At 35.3% G+C, this 17,822-nt stretch overlaps 1 protein-coding gene across 1 annotated transcript in view; it reads left to right on the forward strand.

Annotated features, from left to right (window-relative positions):
* The window catches only part of EYS (eyes shut homolog), a gene marked incomplete at both ends in the record, with an annotated part of 656,806 nt that overhangs the window by 384,358 nt on the left and 254,626 nt on the right, over nucleotides 1–17,822 (forward strand). Inside the window, 3 exons of the mRNA XM_079532608.1 lie at nucleotides 102–292; nucleotides 2,007–2,098; nucleotides 17,136–17,286. Coding sequence (XP_079388734.1) covers nucleotides 102–292; nucleotides 2,007–2,098; nucleotides 17,136–17,286 — 434 coding nt within the window. The remainder of the gene's footprint in view (nucleotides 1–101; nucleotides 293–2,006; nucleotides 2,099–17,135; nucleotides 17,287–17,822) is intronic.

Genomic DNA, 17,822 nt, shown 5'->3' on the forward strand with positions numbered 1-17,822 from the left:
GCAGAATAATATCTTTGCTATTAGCAGAATAAGAATGCAGTAAGAATGCATAGACGAAAAATGTATCCTCTTATTTATCTCTCTCAAAATTCCATTTACAGATTTTAGTTATGCTCACTATTATGGCGATTCTTACCTGGAATTTCAAGGCTTGCATTTAAATGTGCAAAACTTCATCCACTTGGAATTTAAGACCTATAAACCTGATGGACTACTCCTATATATTGAAGAGAGCTCGGAATCAATAGGACAGTTTTTAATTCAGCTTTTTATCAGACATGGCATCTTACAGGTAAGGCACCAAAATATTCTGCTAAAGGGGAAGAAAGTAAAATTTGGGATCTGTAATCATTTTAGTATATCTATTCTGTTTTTTTACTGTAGAAAATTGTGCTATATTCAGTATTTTAAGGAAAATATTTGTCAAACTTCTCAGAATGATGTCTCATGGGATGTGAGTATATGTCTCATAACAAGTGGTTTTTGATTAAACTGAATAGTAGTTATAAGGGCAAAATCTATCAGAAAACATAACATTTAAAAACAAAAAAAAAAAACATAATCAGATTTTTCTAGATATTCCTTCTTACATGCAAAGTCTAAACCTCTTTAATCTCCTCGTATGTTCATTAAAAATGTCGTAAAGAAAAAGGCTGTGGAACTGAATGAATTTTGTCATTAAAAATGTGTAAGGGAAGAGAGCAAATCTTTCTTACTACATGGGTATGAGTAGAAACCTCTTACTTGATTTGTCATGATAATTGATAGTTCCAAAGTATCCATAAAACCTATTTGCTTGACTGGTGTGAAAAAACTAGATTGAAATACATTTGTGTATACGCAGTAAGGAATGAAGTCTATGTTATCTTTACTATGTTATCTTTACTTTTGGCAAATCATTCTTTCTTTTCTGAGGAGGACATCATTTTGTATTTGTGAAGAGATGTAAGAAGATTTAAGATATTAAAAGAATGGTTTCTTTTCTCATAATGCATCTTACTTTTTACTGTTAAAAACTTCCAAAAGCTATTATATTCTTCTGCAAAGATAGAGAAATGAGTGTTTTGCAAGGATAGTGAAATGAGTATTCGTATCCTATTGATTTTCATGTTTTAAAGAACATGATTATAAAAAGGTATATAAACTGCAGGTGAAAGGGAAAATAATTAAAAATAACCTTTTACTTTATTTTTTTATATTGTTGTTTACCATGTTTTATTATATAGTGATTATCTTAATCTGAGATAAACAAGGTTATTTTGGACAGGATGTTATTCAAGGCTTAGAAAATGTAGATGGATTTAAGTCCATCTTACTTGTTCATAGTAAAGTAATGATGCAGAAAAATATTTTCCTAACATATCGTAAGCACCATAAAATATGAAAGTGCTTTAATTGACAAAAATCTATTCAGAGTTCCCAGTGTGCCATGTTAAAACTAATTGAATTCACTTAATCATTCACAAAACTGTTCAATTGAACGTAGATTTAAAGCCCAATGAACAAGAGGTTCTAAGCTCACAATCAAGCTCCAATTATAAGTAGACAAACCATGAAATCAAGTGCTTGTTCACATTAGTGTAGGAAATTAAATGGTGTTCCTAAATGCTCAAGCTTGCATGCTACATTACGTGTTTGGAAGTATAAGGAGGCCGTAAAACGGTAAGTAAAATTTACTCATGGTCAATGCTAGTTTCGACTGTGGTGCAGATGGTCAAGTTCTTTGCAAATCAGGTCCATAATAATAATAATACAATCTGATTGTACAGTACACAAAGATAAAAGCATTTTCATGCAGGCTAGCAAACATTTTCGTGTGCTTGTGTATTTCTGATGTGATATACTCCTGATCTAGATCTTTAATAAAGCATTAGTTTTTCTTGATTTGCATGATGTCCTTCAGGTTTTCATGAAACCATTTATTATTTTTAAATCAAAGTTTCTAGGCCACTAGCTCTCTAGTTATTACAAATAATGTAATAAAAGCATTTTTTCCCACTCTGTAGTACCAGTTTGTGTGTGGTAAAGCAACACAAGTCAAAAACATCACAACTCCTGCTAGAGTGGATGATGGACAGTGGTATAAAGTGCAGATTAGGTAAGTGTTATATTTCATTGTTGTCTGTGTTTATAATTGCCTCAGAGATTGTCTAAGTTGGACAATGACATTTTATCTCATTATCTATGAGTAGTATGTGAATGTGTGCAGTGAAATTATTTTCTGGCAGTGTGGAATACAACTCTTCCTTGGAAAGAATATTTCAAATAGTTGGACAGTGCTAATTACTTCACTGATGTGCTGAAAGAAAATATATTTATTTTCATCATTATCGTGTGCCAAAGCTAAAATTACAAATCAAGAGAAAAGATACTGTGCAGAAAGTCCAAGATGCTTACTAAGTCCAGGAAAAATCTGAATTTCCAACAACAAAAATGTAACTAATAGAAACATTTGATGTAGCAATTCTTGAAAAACAGGGCTGCATTAACTACCATAGTGTAAATGCACCTGTTTTGTGATATTTTTTTTCTCCGACTTCCCTGAGAAGGAAAGAACTTGAATATTCAAACTAAAATGCATATCAATAGCCTGGGGTAAAAACATCCCCGTTTCTATTTCCAGTGTGTCTAAAAAGTTATTTCATTGACAGTGAACGATGAATATTAAGGATTGTTCAGGTAAGATGAGGCAAACTGATTTTTGCTGTTGAAAGAGAAGGGGAATGCATAACATTAATAGGATTCATAATATGTAGCGAGTAGTTGTTGGCAATCAGTCCAGCCTCTCTAATTGACTAGAAATAGATTTTGAAATTTTTTTAGGATTTAAAATCCTAATGGTACAAATGTCAGAAGGATTTGGTTAGAAGCTGCATCATCTTGATTTCATAAAGTGCATCTTCACATGTGCTTGAGTTAAGCAAAAGTATATTCTGTACTGAAAATTACTCATTGCTTTATATCCTTTCTGTTAACAAAAATGCGTTGACAACTAGATTTGATATAATCATTCTTGAAATGTTCACTATTTGGTTTCATGAAATTAACATTTAGTTTAATTAACTGTGGTATAATGAGGCAAAATAAAAATTAAAACAACTGTGGTGAAACATTGCAGTAGCTTATTCAGTGGCTGTCTAGAGCTTTGCAAACATAATTTAATCATCACAGAACTGACTTGCAGTGAGATAAGTTTGGAATAACTGTATCTAGGAAGTTGGCAAAGCCAGGATGGGAATGCAGGACTTGCTGAATACTATACCACACTGTATAAGCACAGGCTAGGATATTCTTTGTTTTGCAGATGTTAAGAATTATGAACAAACATCGTGGGTAATTTAAAAAAAAAAAAAAAAAAAAAAAAAAAAAAAGCATAATGATGGTCCGGTACTATTTCATTGAAATAAACTTTTCATTCTTCTTCTTAAGTATCACTAATTGTTTGGAGCACCTTTGATGTGGAGCTGAAAGATTTTTGGCAAATTTGCTAAACGCATCACATTTCAGTTACTGAAGATAAGCCATCTGCAAACAGTATGCTGCCTTTATAGTGTCAAATTTAACAAAACAAATAGAAGTAGGATTGTGTAATACAAGTTGAAGCATGATGAAAATCAGTGATGATATCTTCCTTTTCTGCTTACAGGAAAGTATTTTACATCATAGATGAAGAAAAGGACAAATTTCCCACAGAGATCATTACTTTTGTTCACACCAGCAATGTTGCACCTTTTAATGTTTGCAAATAGACATGCATATTACTGTGAGGCACTGCTCTCTATCCCGTCCTCATAGTTCACCAGGACATTCATGCTGAAAGTAAAATAGCAGCATTTCTGAAATAAATTTCTCATGATGATAGAATGTTGTGGCTCAACTGTAACAACTGAAAAAAAATGGATGCAGTAAGAGGACAGGATTTTCATCACAGATCTTGGAAAGATTGATAATTTCAGATATGATATTGCCCCAAATTAGTTTGTAGTATTGGCTGCAAAATGGAGCATGTGCCTCGGAGCAGTGCCCAAGAGCCCTGTATTTATATGCAAGATAGCGTGGTTGTTCACTAAGTCTTCTTTTAATGAAAATCATTCTGCCTATTTTACCCACATCTGATTGTCTGGGTTTTGTTACAAGTGAGCTGATAATGCAATAGTGAAAGTCTGGATATGGACAATATCCCGCAGGGCTTAGATTTTTTGCAGGCCTTGTAGAGGGAAGAAGGTGTTAAAAAGTCTTGAGCATTGGAAAGAAGCTTACATGTTTGTTCTAACTGTGAATATGAATTTACCTTAGTAGCAACACAGAATGTTCTACCACAGTCTTCTTATTCCAGCCATTGTGAAACTGCCTTTAACGCCTTAGTATTTATCTTCTTTGATATTTGGCGTCTACACAAACTGATAAAGTATCATGAATTGCAGAAACAGGAGATGCTGCAGTTGCAATATAAGAAATTTGTCCCTTTCTTGGTTTATGATACTGCATTGGAAGAATAACCATTTCCATACTGATAATAATAGCATCATAACATCCTTGGTTAAATTAAATTTACTTTTTATCTCAAATCACAGTTGGCAGTGACTTTAACAAATCTAGCAGTTTATGAATTGATTATGCAGTAGATGTCACCAATGGAACTTCTTTTCTTTAAAATGAGTCTATCACATTTGTATTTCTTTTTTTAATTGACCATTAAGATTAGAAAACTGGTCTAGGTGCTGCATCAGCCTAGACATCATATGAAAAGGGTGCATTTTTCTCATGATGTTCATAATTTGAAATTTTCACTAATTATCTTTAGGGCTTTGGGGGATTGATTGTCTTTGGTTTTGAGATGAAGATGTTTTCTTATTCTTCTAGTCAGGATAAGGTCTTTCTAATCATGCCGTAATGCAACATATGCTCTCTCTGGAGCTTGTACTTTACTTGTTTGTTGATAGCTTTTGTGAAGTCCTGAAATAACCCATATGGTGCAAAATATGCTGTATTTGTTACCTTTCAGAATATGCAACAAAGCCCAGATTTTCCCTAGGGCTTCTGAGCTGTTGAAATACGTGGATAATAAATAAAATTTGTAGAAAAAAACTGCAGAAAGTGATAGAGATATCTCTTTCATAGTATGTTGATCAGTGGATATCTCTCTGGATTTTCTTATACTAAGTTCCTACTTTTTTTATTATCTCAAAGATGCCATTATTTTACCTTGATTCCAACATAACAATATATAGGTGAAGAGATCATCCAGCTGCTGTTTCATGTACTATGTAAATGCAGTATACTTAATGGAAACATACTTAATTGGCCACCTCTTCAACTGACTGACAAGTGTAAGCTATAATTTATTAAAAGCAATGGCTGTTAATACTAGAAGTGTGTTAATGCTGCAAGGCATACAAGAAGGGCGTTGAGGCCCTGGAGTATGTCTAGAGCAATGAAGCTAGTGAGCTCTGGAGCACAGGCCTTAAGAGGTGCAGCTGTGCGAACTGGGACTGTTTAGTCTGGCGAAGTGGATGCTCAGGGGAGACCTTATCACTCTCTCTAGCTATCTGAAGGAAGATTGTAGTGAGCTGAGTGTCAGCCTCTTCTCTCATGTAGCCAGTGATAGGACTAGAGGGAATGACCTCAATTTGCACAAGGGGAGATTCAGGCTGGACATTAGGAAATACTGCCTCTCCAAAAGAATGGTCAGGCACTGGAATGGTCTGCCCAGGGAGGTGGTGGATTCACTGACCCTGAAGATGCTGAAGGAACGTTTAGACATTGTGTTGAGGGACGTGGTTTAGTGAGAACTATTGGTGATAGGCGGACGGTTTGACTGGATGATCTTGTTGGTCTTTTTCAATCTTGGTGATTCTATGATTCTTGGTATAAGATAATTTCATGCTCTTCATTTTCTTGGCCTCTCACATAGAAGCCATCAGTGTACTTGCATTAGCTGCAGGACAGTTAATGAAGCACAGAGTTGAGCTTTATTTGTATTTATTACTGACGTAAAAGGTTTAAGAACTTTTTGGACATCTAAACTGGCCACTGAGAGGATACTAAAATACTCACAGTTTTGGCCTTGGATTTGAAGGCCCTCCTAAAGTACCTAAGGAAAAACTAGGGTATATGAAATATGAAATAATTTCTAATTTTTTTCCTAGCTTACTGATCTTACTTGGGAAAAATCTAGCGTAATATATTTATTCCAGTTTTTGTGTGATTTATTAACTGGTAAGAGAATGAGATTTAATGTTTTCTAAATTTCACAGTTTCTTGATGCCTAATGAGATAACATCTACTCCCCGTTGTCCAGTATTCATTGCAAAGAGGCTAAATCAATGGGAGAGAGAAAAAAAAAAAAAGCTGAATTGAGAGTATAGTTAAGATCACAGAATCACAGAATGGCTTGGGTTGAAAGGGACCTTGAGGATCATGAATCTCCAACTCCCCTGCCACGTGCAGGGCCACCAACCTCCCATTTAATACTAGACCAGGTTGCCCAGGGCCCCATCCAATCTGGCCTTGAACATCTCTAGGAATGGGGCATCCACAACCTCCCTGAGAGATGTAAATGTGGAGATGAACAAATTTTTGAAATGCCAATACCTAGATCAAAATCTGAGTTTATAAGGTGAAAAATATAAACACAGTGATTGCAGTTGGATTGCTTAAGTTGGAAGGGACCATAAAGATCATACAGTTCCAACCCCTCTGCTGTGGCTAGGGTTGCCACCCACTAGATCAGACTGCCCTGGACTCCATCCAACCCGGACTTGAATGCCTCCAGGGATGAGGCATCCACAGCTTCTCTGAGCAGTCTGTGCCAGCATCTCATCACTGTGTTCCTATTTCTTCCTATTTCTATTTTTCCTATTTCTATTTCCCTAATTTCTTCCTAACATCTAATCTAAATCTCTCATCTTTATTTAAAGCCATTCCCCATAGTCCCATCACTATCAGGCAAAGTTTGTTTGAATCAAGAGAATCAAAGAAGATTCTGATTTATGAACTGTGAGATTAAAACAACTATGAATCAGAAACCTCTAAACAAGGAAAGTTTTGAAATAATATTAGTAGTCGGAATATCTGTTTATGTATTTTTCCAGTTCATTCTACAAACCTGAGCAGTATATTAAGTGAACTAATTTAATTTTAATCCTTTCACAGATAAGCAGGAGGGAAGTTGGGCAAATAACATTCCCTCTTGTGACTAATTTTATTCATTACTTTATCTCATAAATACTTGATAATTTAAATGTAGCTTAAAGTACCTTTCTACTTGGAGGTTAAGTGTTCAGAATAAATGATGGTGCTTCTTAAGAATAAACGTTCAATCAAAAATATTTATACTCCTTTTTTGGCCAAGAACCTAATCCTCCTTTTTTAATAAGTTACGGAAAAAAAATGATTCTTAGATGCTGGAGATTAGTTACAATGTATATACAAATACAAAATCTCTCTAAAAATATCAGAACAATTAAAGAATAAGAAACTTAGATAAGCAAAGTGGTCTATGCATAGGTTGAATGCTGAGACTGCACTGATGATTTCTGTTGCTGAAGAAATATTAAGGAAAGCAATAGGTGTGCAGTGAAATTTTACCTGTCCAGTTTGCTTTGTAAGCATTGTTGTTTTTTGGGTTTTTTTGCTGAAGATTATTTTTGAGTACAAATTCCAGGAATTAGAGTTTTTGTACATCGCATCAAATTATTTATCTTCTACTAATCTCTGGCGTTTTTACGTATTAGTTTTTAGGATTTGGGGTTTTTTTTTTGTTTGTTTTTATTTTCTGTTGTTTGCTTTTCTACTTTAGTGGAGCTACTTTATCAAAGCCATCATTTCTTCTTTGAAGTTTCGTTATCATTAAAAACAAAACTGTATTTTTATTTGTAGGTTCTGAAAATAATTTTCTTTTCCCTTATTACTACTGTTCTTTTCAGAAGAAAAAGAAACAACATGCCCTCTCTTATTGGTTACTTCATATTACTAAACTCCCTGTATTTCAGAGATACTTTCTGAACAATTTATTTATTTGCCAGAGGCTTATCCTCAGGACGTATCCTTAAGTTGTTCTCTGCTTAAGCACATTTAAATCCTATTTTATTGGATGTGATCAATACAGTAACTCAACTCCATTCTTCAAGCTATTAATTTCCCAGACTGCTCATTCTCAGAAAAGCCCAAATTAATTGATAACCAAATTGATAATTTTCAAAATAGAGTAATTTTGACATTGATTGACATCTTTTATACATTTGAAATAACTTATAAAAATAATATAATAGTATCCTCTATTTGAATAATTCTAGTTATTTAGAAAACATGCATAATACATAGACTCCAGTAGCTTCTTATATACCTAGAAGTGCTCTGCCCTTTGTCTTCCTAAGCAAATGTAATGATTTTAAGTTCTCATTTTCTCGCATATGGTGCCAATATATTTTATAGAATATATAATTGTATATATATACACACACACACAATACTATGAGGGCAGTGAGACACAGGAAGAGGATGCTTGGTGAGGTTGTGAATGCCCCCTTTCTGGAAGCATTCAAGACCAAGCTGAATGGGGCTTTGAGCAACCTGGTCTAGAGGAATGTATTTCTGCCTATAGCAGGGGGTTGGAACTAGGTATCTTAAAGGTCCCTTGCAACCCAAATCAATTCTTTGATTCTATGTACATATTATGGAAATAAGAGCATATACATCAAATATCACAAAGGGAACTTAGGAAAAAAAAAAAAAAAGCAAAACAAAACAACACAAAAAACCAGTGTAACATTTAAGGATAATTGATAAAACTTTTTCTCTCCATGGATAATCATTGAATGCAGAATATGATATCACAAGCTACTGCTTTTACCTAAGATAAAATGTTGAACATTTCTTGGATTTGGAGCTGTGGGCTAGAAGGGGTCACTCATTTGACCACCAAGGATTTTTATCTCATCTATGTCAGAATTTTGTTCGGAAAGCTATAAGCTTCATTTAAATCAAACTCCTCCAGTTCTTAAATATCTTTCTGAGATAGATCCCGCTATGGTGATCTCTACCTAAACCCATAAATACCTAAAACCTAAAACGTAAAACTACTGCTGAGGAATTTATATATCCAAACGATTCCAGCTGGCAAGCCCCATCCAATACTTCTCTGAAAGACTGGAAAAAAAGATGCATAAGTATTCCCTTTGGGCCCTGCTAACCCCGTGTCTCTTAGTCATGTAGCATCAACTGTGTGCACAGTGGCAGACACCTCCAATTCACTCTTCCTTAAGTGTCTTTTCTCTTATTTTTTTCACCTGCTAGGTATGCTTTCCCTGCAAATCTCAAGCTTTGCTACTTGAGTGATATCACAGAGTATGGAGAAACAAAATTTATTAGCCAGTTCTGTGCTCGGAGGAAAGTGCTGTTAGGCACTGCACATTGTATCCAGAAATATGCCATAGAAGTTTTATAAAAATAATTGTACTGAGGAGGTAGCATGAGTATGTGAGACATGATGCTAGCCATCTTTTTTCTCCCTGAAAAAATAGAGGAATACAGAGAGAGTTGGACAAGCAATCTACCTGGCTTGTTTATTCAGATGATGCTGTGAGAATACTGTACACTGGAACACTTCTACTTAGTGAGAAGGGAGCTGTCTTTCCACTTTATCCTGCACAATGTACTTTCAGTTCAAGTCATTTGGAGGGAGGGAGATTGCTCCTCTTCTGAAAGCAAATAAGCTTTGTTTCCCTAAAGGACAGGTTGAAGTTTGCAGAGTCTGCAGCAACAGGCTGGGAGAATACTGAAAAAAAGCCAGGATTTGATGTAGGAAGCAAGTGCTAAGATGACCCTTGTGAGATCGTTAAAGAAAAGTTTGTTCAGGACCAACAGCATGTAGCAAAGAATTTGTTCAAGTCAGAGAATAAATTTACTTTCAAACCCTTTATTTAATCTATCACACTTAGTTCTACATTTTCATTATTGAAAATGTTACCTTTTCAAAATCTGGTTATTTTATGCTCTAAACAAAGCATACCTTTAAAGAGTGAGCTCCTTTTATGTCTTTTTGGATGTGACTTCAGTGAAAGCCAGACAATGCCAAGCCCCACTAGACAGACTTCTGGCCTCAGGGAGACTTTTTTTTTCCATGTGTAAGATGCTTTGTTCTTTCTCTCTTCTTTCTTTCCTAGCTATGTAACCAGAGCTCATATAGAGAGAACTGATCCAGTTAAAAATAGGTACTACTTTTGTTTTCAGTTGTTTTCAGTTGTTTTCAGCTGAGTGATTTCCTTAATACATATTGCTGTGCAAAGAAGAGAGAAGGAACATATGAATGCCCATGGAATAAAGGCTAGAACTTAGCTTTTGCCTGAACTGCCAGTCAGAATATACCTGGACTGGAAGTGGCAGTGAGATGACCCAAGGTTCCACCACATCTACAGTGCATGTTCCCAGTCCTTTCAGCATTTTTCCAAAATGCTAGGTTAAATCTTATCTTGTTATAATGAGCAGCTTAACTTTGAGAGCCAAGCTTTCTTTGAGGAAAAAATATCATGCTGTTATGCTGCTAATGTTACATAGATATACTCTTTCAGAATATAATTTATTTCTGAATTACTGGACTTCTCAGAATGCTCTTTCCCATTCTGAAGTCTCTACAAGTGCTTTATTTGTTCAACAAAAGCTAAGATTTTGCAGACAAAGAAGGAATAGTGGAAATGGAGAAATGATAACAGAGGAAACTGGAATATGTGGTGGAACAGAGGATACTGGAATATTCAGATCTTGTAATCAGTTTCTGAAAAATGAGAATACTGAAAGTAGACTTTCTCCTTGCATATACGTCTTAGAAAATTTGCACTGATCAATTTTTCAGAAAAAAAGATGTTGAAAATAACACTGGTACAATGATGACAAACCTAACGTTCATAAAGTAAAGAATAATGGGAAGTGTTTTTATTCAAAATATTTCATCTAAAGTGCTTTTGTTTTAGTTTGTTTGTTATTAAAGAGATTGTCAGTTTCTTACTCAGTCTTTTATAATAGAATCATAGAATTGTTAAGTTTGGAAAAGAACTACTACGGACATCTAGTCAAACCATCAACCCTCCACCAGTATTGCCCATTAAACCCTTAGTGCTACATCTGCACATTTCTTGAACACCTCACTGGGCAGCTCATTCCAGTACCTGACTACTCTTTCAGAGAAGAATTTTTTCTTAATATTCAACCTGAACCTCCTCTGGTGCATCTTGAGGCCATTCCCTCTTATCCTATCACAAGTTCTGCAGGAGAAGAGGCTGACCCCCACCTCACTACAACCTCCTTTCAGGTAGTTGTAGAGGGCAGTAAGGTCTCCCCTGAGCCTCCTCTACTCCAAGCTCTATAATCCCAGTCCCCTCAGCTGCTCCTTATAAGACTTGTGCTCCAGTCTTCTCACAAGCTTCACTGACCTTCTCTGAACATGCTCCAGGACCTCAATGTCTCTGTGTTAGTGAGAGGCCCATAACTGAACTCAGTACTAAGGCTGCAGCCTCACCAGAGCTGAGTACAGGAGGATGAAATACCAAATGCATGCTAACTGTAACAACAGCTTTTGTGTAGCTGAGAAATTTTAAGTTTTGGCAGCAGAAGCTTTTATCTTCTTACTGTTAAAAAATACATTTGTTTACAGTTAAATATATTTTTTTATTTTGCATTAATATAATGCAATATAACATAAAACCAGGCTTATCTGGGATGAAAAACCATCTGAAAATCGAAGTTCAATATTTTACATGATTTTTTTTATTCCACGTATACAGATCCACACAGAATAAGCAAGTGCATTTCTAGCAATTTAATTGAATGCAATGGATTTAATTATAACAAATTGTTCCTAATAACAGTTAATAACAAGTTAATACAGCCAATTAATTTGATACAAACTGTTATTTTGTAACTTGCAAGATAAAAGCTCATTTAATCATACTTCATCTTAGTTATAAATCATACAATACAACTTTTTGGAACTTTGCCATCAAAGAAAACATTTAGAAGTTAAAATTTAGGACCATCAAAGAGGTCAAATCATACAAGACAGAAATAGTCAAAGACTGAAATAGATTTCTTTTTTTTTTCTAGCTAAGTCTATAGTGGTAAATAAAATCATCTGAAAGCCATTCTCAGGACTTGAAACCAACTGACAGGCCTCAGACCATGTCTGTATAAGACTTCTTGTAGAACATATAGGCAACATTTGAAATAAAAAGTGATTCCTGAGCTACACTAACCAGAGAGCCTTTTCAGTCTGAATCGGAGGTGACAGCTAAAGGTGTGGCAGCATTTACAGGAAAAGTGATAAGTTGGTTAAAAAAAATGAGGCTAATTGAGTGTCAGGACCTGAGCTCACGTTGCAGACATTTAATTTAGTAATAAATAAGTGTTTTAAAATAAACTAATCAAAGTTATAAGAATTAGGGAACTATGTTAATGTATTTGTTCATTGCTTAGAATATGAGGCAAGAACAAGCTACCAAACCCACCTCAACCCCCATCCCCCTTTGTCACTGTTAAAGCAATTTACTTGATGCTTTGTCTTTAGTTTTTTTGTCCTTTCTTATTTACTTAGTCCACTCTACAAGTCCAGATTAAGAAATTAGCCCCAGGTCCAGGAAATAAGTCTCCTGTCAGAGGGAACAAGAAAAATATGTTATTGACTCATTGTTTCATCTGCGACATTAGAGCTTGTTACCCTGGTGCCTCAGCAGGGAACAATCAGGGCCAATAGATGTGAGGAGTCTGAAATGATGCATCTCACTGCAGAGGGAAAATGTAATGATTCTGAGAGTAACTGATGCTTCCTATCTAAATAAATTTACTGGGGGTAATGTGAGTGTAATGGTATGTAGAAGGAGAGTGACAGCTCCTGTAAAGTTATCTGGTCAAGGACCTTTTTCAATACCACAGGAGTTAAGAAGAGAGGGACAAGGACCTAAAGCTGACCTACAAGTAATAAAGAAGGCAGTGATAGGAGCCAAACCTGACCACTCATCCTAATTGATGAGGGGTATGTGAGAGCTTGGGAATGTTCATTCCAGCAAGGTTAACTGGTCAGGGACACTGTCAGCTGGAAGACTGCAGCAAAATGGAGAAGCCAGAAACTAAATATGCCAAGACATAGACTTAACACAGCAAGCTTGGAGACAATGACGAGAAACAAACTTCCAAAACTTGTTAATTGATGGACGTATCAGGAAACTGTAGGTGCCACTTCCAGGACGATCTCTCTGGGATTTATAGCTCATGAGATTCTGAACACAGTGGACTGGGAGAAGTGTTAGCTGCTGGACAAGATGGGTGCCTTGAACCCCCAGCCGTGGTTTGATGGGGGAGGGCTGCTGGACGGGGACCTATGGAAAGCTGGGGGGAAACAGGAGTTTGCTTTGATTCTTTTTCAGGATAGCAAATCTATAATGTTAAAACAAAATGATAATGAAACATGTTTTTGAGTTTTGTCAGTTGGCTTTAATAACATTTAGAAATTTTTGTGTTTTTTTTTTAGAATATTTGATAATGAAACTTCTATTCTTGCAGTTCTCAGCTCATATCTGACAGAACTGTTTGCAGATCTACTGTTACTTGTGTTTAATGGACTGAACGATAGGATTGCATCCTAAGTGTTTCAGAAGTAATTAGTGAATTGTTTACTGTTGATCACATTCAAAGTGAAATTTCTAGACAGGTAAAAGTTTCAGTCTTGTTTCTAAAATAAGAGCTTTACCTTTCTTATCAGGAAAAAAAAAAAAAAAAAACAGATCAAAAAAGCTAAATAGTATTTTTTGTGGGCATCCCCCCCTTTCCTCCTCCTCTTCCTCTATTTGTTTTATTACCTTTTTACCATTTTATGATAATCCGAGGGGTGTAATTAATCTTCACTGGCAAATATTAGCAAGTAAAGACATTTTGTAAAAGAATTTGCATTTCATGCAGCTATTGTAATGTTTAGGTACCTTTTTCCCAACAGTCATCAAATGATTATCTGACCTTTCCATCCTTCCAAACTGAGAGACATCAGGCAATGGATTTAATACTGTTTAGACAGAACTTATCTTTGGGTTATAAGTAATAGGCCTGTGTTTAATCACTGCATTTACGTAAATACAATTGAGAAATCTGTGAACTGTTACTGCTGGATTGGACAGAGGCTCAATTACTGGTAGCTTACCAGGCAAAAGTGCTTGATTATTGCTGTGTGTATTTCCATATTTATAATTATGCAAAAAGCTCTATCTTCTTACATGACCTTTAAAGCACCCAACACGCTGATTGTAGAAAAAGTATTTTAAAAGCTTGATGGAAATTTGGTAGAGTGCATATGCGACCCGGTGATTGTATCATCAGCAAATGCTCAACAATAATGGTTTTAGGTTGTTATTCTAATTTGGCCAGACCTTGCTAGATTCAATCAAGCACAATCAAAGGTGCATGGCTGACATTCTAACAAGCTTACGGCTAGGCAGCTCACACACTAATGAATTGCATTAACTTGTTTTCTGACATAGAGTAGTGAAAATTAATTTCAAAGTGTGTTTATATCTGCATACAAAAATCCCTCTGCAAATCCATCATATAAGCTAACAAATATCTCCAAAGCTACTATGAAAAGAACTATATTTTTAGATAGAATGCTTGTGCAATAGAAATACCTACGTGGTCATGTAACCAATTACAGTGTTAGCATCCCAGAATATGCAGAGGAAAAACTGTAATTAAAAAAAGAAAAAGAAAAGAAAAAACTTACGTGATCAGCTTTTTTGTTCTACGTACCTGTAAATGAGTTTAAAAAATTAAATTAAATAACTTCTTCCTGTCAGTTCCCCTCCTAAACCTCTTCCATTCCAATCCTGAATTAGGGTGCATTAAAATATCTGATTTAAAATATTTCAGAAGGATTATTATACTATTAATATCCCTTTATTGATAGATACTGTGCCCCAGAAGAAATTGTAGTTATTTAAAACTCACTGATTTTTTTCTTTAGAACTCACACCAAAGCTTTCTGCTGCAGAATGAATTTATTCAAGATGTCACACTGGGTTTAAGCCATGGGAAAAACAACTTGATCGTTGCAAACAGAGCCACTGAGAATGCATGTATGAAATTACGTGCATTTATCAGCAAAATTCCATTGTAAGCAAGTAATGAAAACTGGGTGCTGTAGAACATTTTGTATTTGCTTATCTACAAAACATGTCAGGAATACATTCCTCTCCTTGATTGCAGTTCTGGGTACAATTTCTTCATTTTCACCATGTAGGTTTGCTATTAATTAGCAAGTTTCATAAAACTTTCTAAAAACTGATGAGAATTATTATTATTATTTTTAATTTCAGCAAGTGAGTCCTTAGGTTGATTTTTAGCCCATGGACTTAAAAGCCCTTTTTATTTCTCTAACATTTATTTCATCAACAAAGTGAACTTGATGCTTTTCATCTGAAGTTATTTGCCGTAAGATAGAAGGCTATTTTGTTTGCCTGCAACAACATTTACAGTCCTTTCTGCTAAAAGGCTAATACCACAGTTGCATTTTTCTCTACAAGTGTCTCAAAAATAGAATTGTGCAGACAGTAAACAGAATTGCTTATATAACAAATAAACAAATTTTGCTAATGTGAACTCTCCATCTTCTCAATAGAAGAAGATAGGAAACCTTGCCAGATTATACATGGGAAGGCCTTTACACATCATCTGAGAGAAAATAATGAATACATTTCTCTCCATGCTTTTTGTTTAAGTTTCAGAAACTGATTTGGCATTATCGAAGATAAACTGAATTTACACTTTGTCTATCCTGTCCTAATTAAATGACACACTCTTACTTTCAGAGCTTTGGCTGGTAAACACTGTTTTTAAGAGGTTATTTTTTTTAAGCACCTGATCTACAAAGGCATTTGAATTATTTTTACATATACATCTGATTGAGCTCTGATATTTTTGACACGGAGCTTCACCTGAACTGTCCTGTTTAATGAGAGGACAGGCTGGAAGAAATTCCCTCCTTGGAGGTTCTTGTTTTGTTCTCAGTCTTCGAAATGATGCTTTTGAAAACATGTATTACAGATTACAGTAAGTCTGTTCTCTGTAAAATGCAGTTTATTTTAAATTGCTTTCCTGAATTATCTTTTTTGGTATGGTGAAAGACAGGATATCTACAATAATTCAGTTCATTAGATGTCTTTCTGTGAAATGAAAAATTCTTATTTATATTTGAAATATCATCTAGCTTTTGTTTTATTCAGCTACTATCTATTTCGGCTTTTTTAGCAATTAAACTGCTTAGATTTACTGTATGTTTTCATTTTAATGGAAGTTCAAACTCCGAAGACACACCAGCTTACAGCTTGTTAAACAGCTTATTTTATGTTTATAGTCTTTAATACCAGAACAGCTATTTGTTTGATTTTCTTTCCTCGTCGATTTCAGTAACAGCCTGTTGGCACTTAACCCCAGCAAGCAGCTCAGTACCACATTGCTACCCACTCACTCTCCCCAGGTGAGATGGAATAGAAAATTGGGAAGGTAAAAGTGCAAGAACTTGTAGGCTGATATGAAGACAACTTGCTAGGCAAAGCAAAAGCTGCGTACACAAGCAAAGCAAAACAAGGAATTCATTCACTGCTTGTCTGTTAGCAGGCAGGTGCTCAGCCACTCCCAGGAAAGCAGGGCTCAGCAAGTGTAATGGTTTATTGGGAAGATAAATACCATCATTATAAATCTACTTCCCTTCTTTTTCCTTTCCCCCAGTTTTTGCTGTTGTTTGTTTGTTTGTTTTTAGCTGAGTGTGATGCTATTTTTATGGAACATCCCTTTGGTCAGTCTAGATCACCTGTCCTGGTGCTGTTCTATCCCAGCTCCTTGGTTGCCTCTAGCTCCTCCCTGATATGACAGCAGAAAAAGGCTGAAATTTCTTTCAATCTTTGTAAGCACTGCTCTGTTACAGCTAAAAGCTGAATTATCACAGATGTTTTCATCAAAAATCCAAATACAGCATTATATAAGCCTCTATGAAGATAATATATCCCAGCCAAAACCTCAAGACAGCCTAATTAATTTGTCAGATAAACAGTAATGCAAACTATATATATTGGTAAAATGTCCCTGTTTTTAAATTTGTGCAGGCAAAGCATGGTGCCATGTGAAGCAGAAATGTTGATCCTGGAGATATCTGCAAAAACAAGAATGCCTAGCAATTTCTCATCCAATTCATACGGGCTTGAAACAGGATCCATATTTGTTGGTGGCTTGCCTTATTCTTCTGCAATAAAGCAGGTATTTTTTTTACCACTATTTATTTTAAGATGTTTGATGTTTCAGCAGTGGTATATGAATACAATATAAATGGAGAGATACAAATCATACAGAAAATAAGAATTGCTTACACTCTTTTGGAGATTACATCTAAGGCATGCCTTGAGTTTTGCTGGTGTCTTGATCTTCAGCAAGTGAATTGAACATAAATGGCATTATGACTCAAGCTGCAATCCTATTTGCCTTGGGTAGACAGTTAGGGAACAAATATGAGCAAATTTGCATGTAGCTGTTAGCTGCATTTTATGTGGGAAGTCTAAAAGCACTGAATTTCCTATCCAAAGAGAAAGGACCTCTGCTTTTGTCCTTCGCCTGAATGGAAAGATGTGTCTGAAAATGAATAGAGAGCACTAACTTGTGGAACAGCATTCAAGACTGACAAGTACAGGAACTGGAGATTGTGGGGACATATTTGTAGTATGAGTTATATGTGTATGTGAGCATGTGATGTAATATGCAGTGGGACTAGAACAGAAGTGGAGGAGAAACAGCTGTGG

Source organism: Tetrao urogallus (genome assembly GCF_951394365.1).
Source record: "Tetrao urogallus genome assembly, chromosome: 2".
NCBI classification, from domain to species: domain Eukaryota; kingdom Metazoa; phylum Chordata; class Aves; order Galliformes; family Phasianidae; genus Tetrao; species Tetrao urogallus.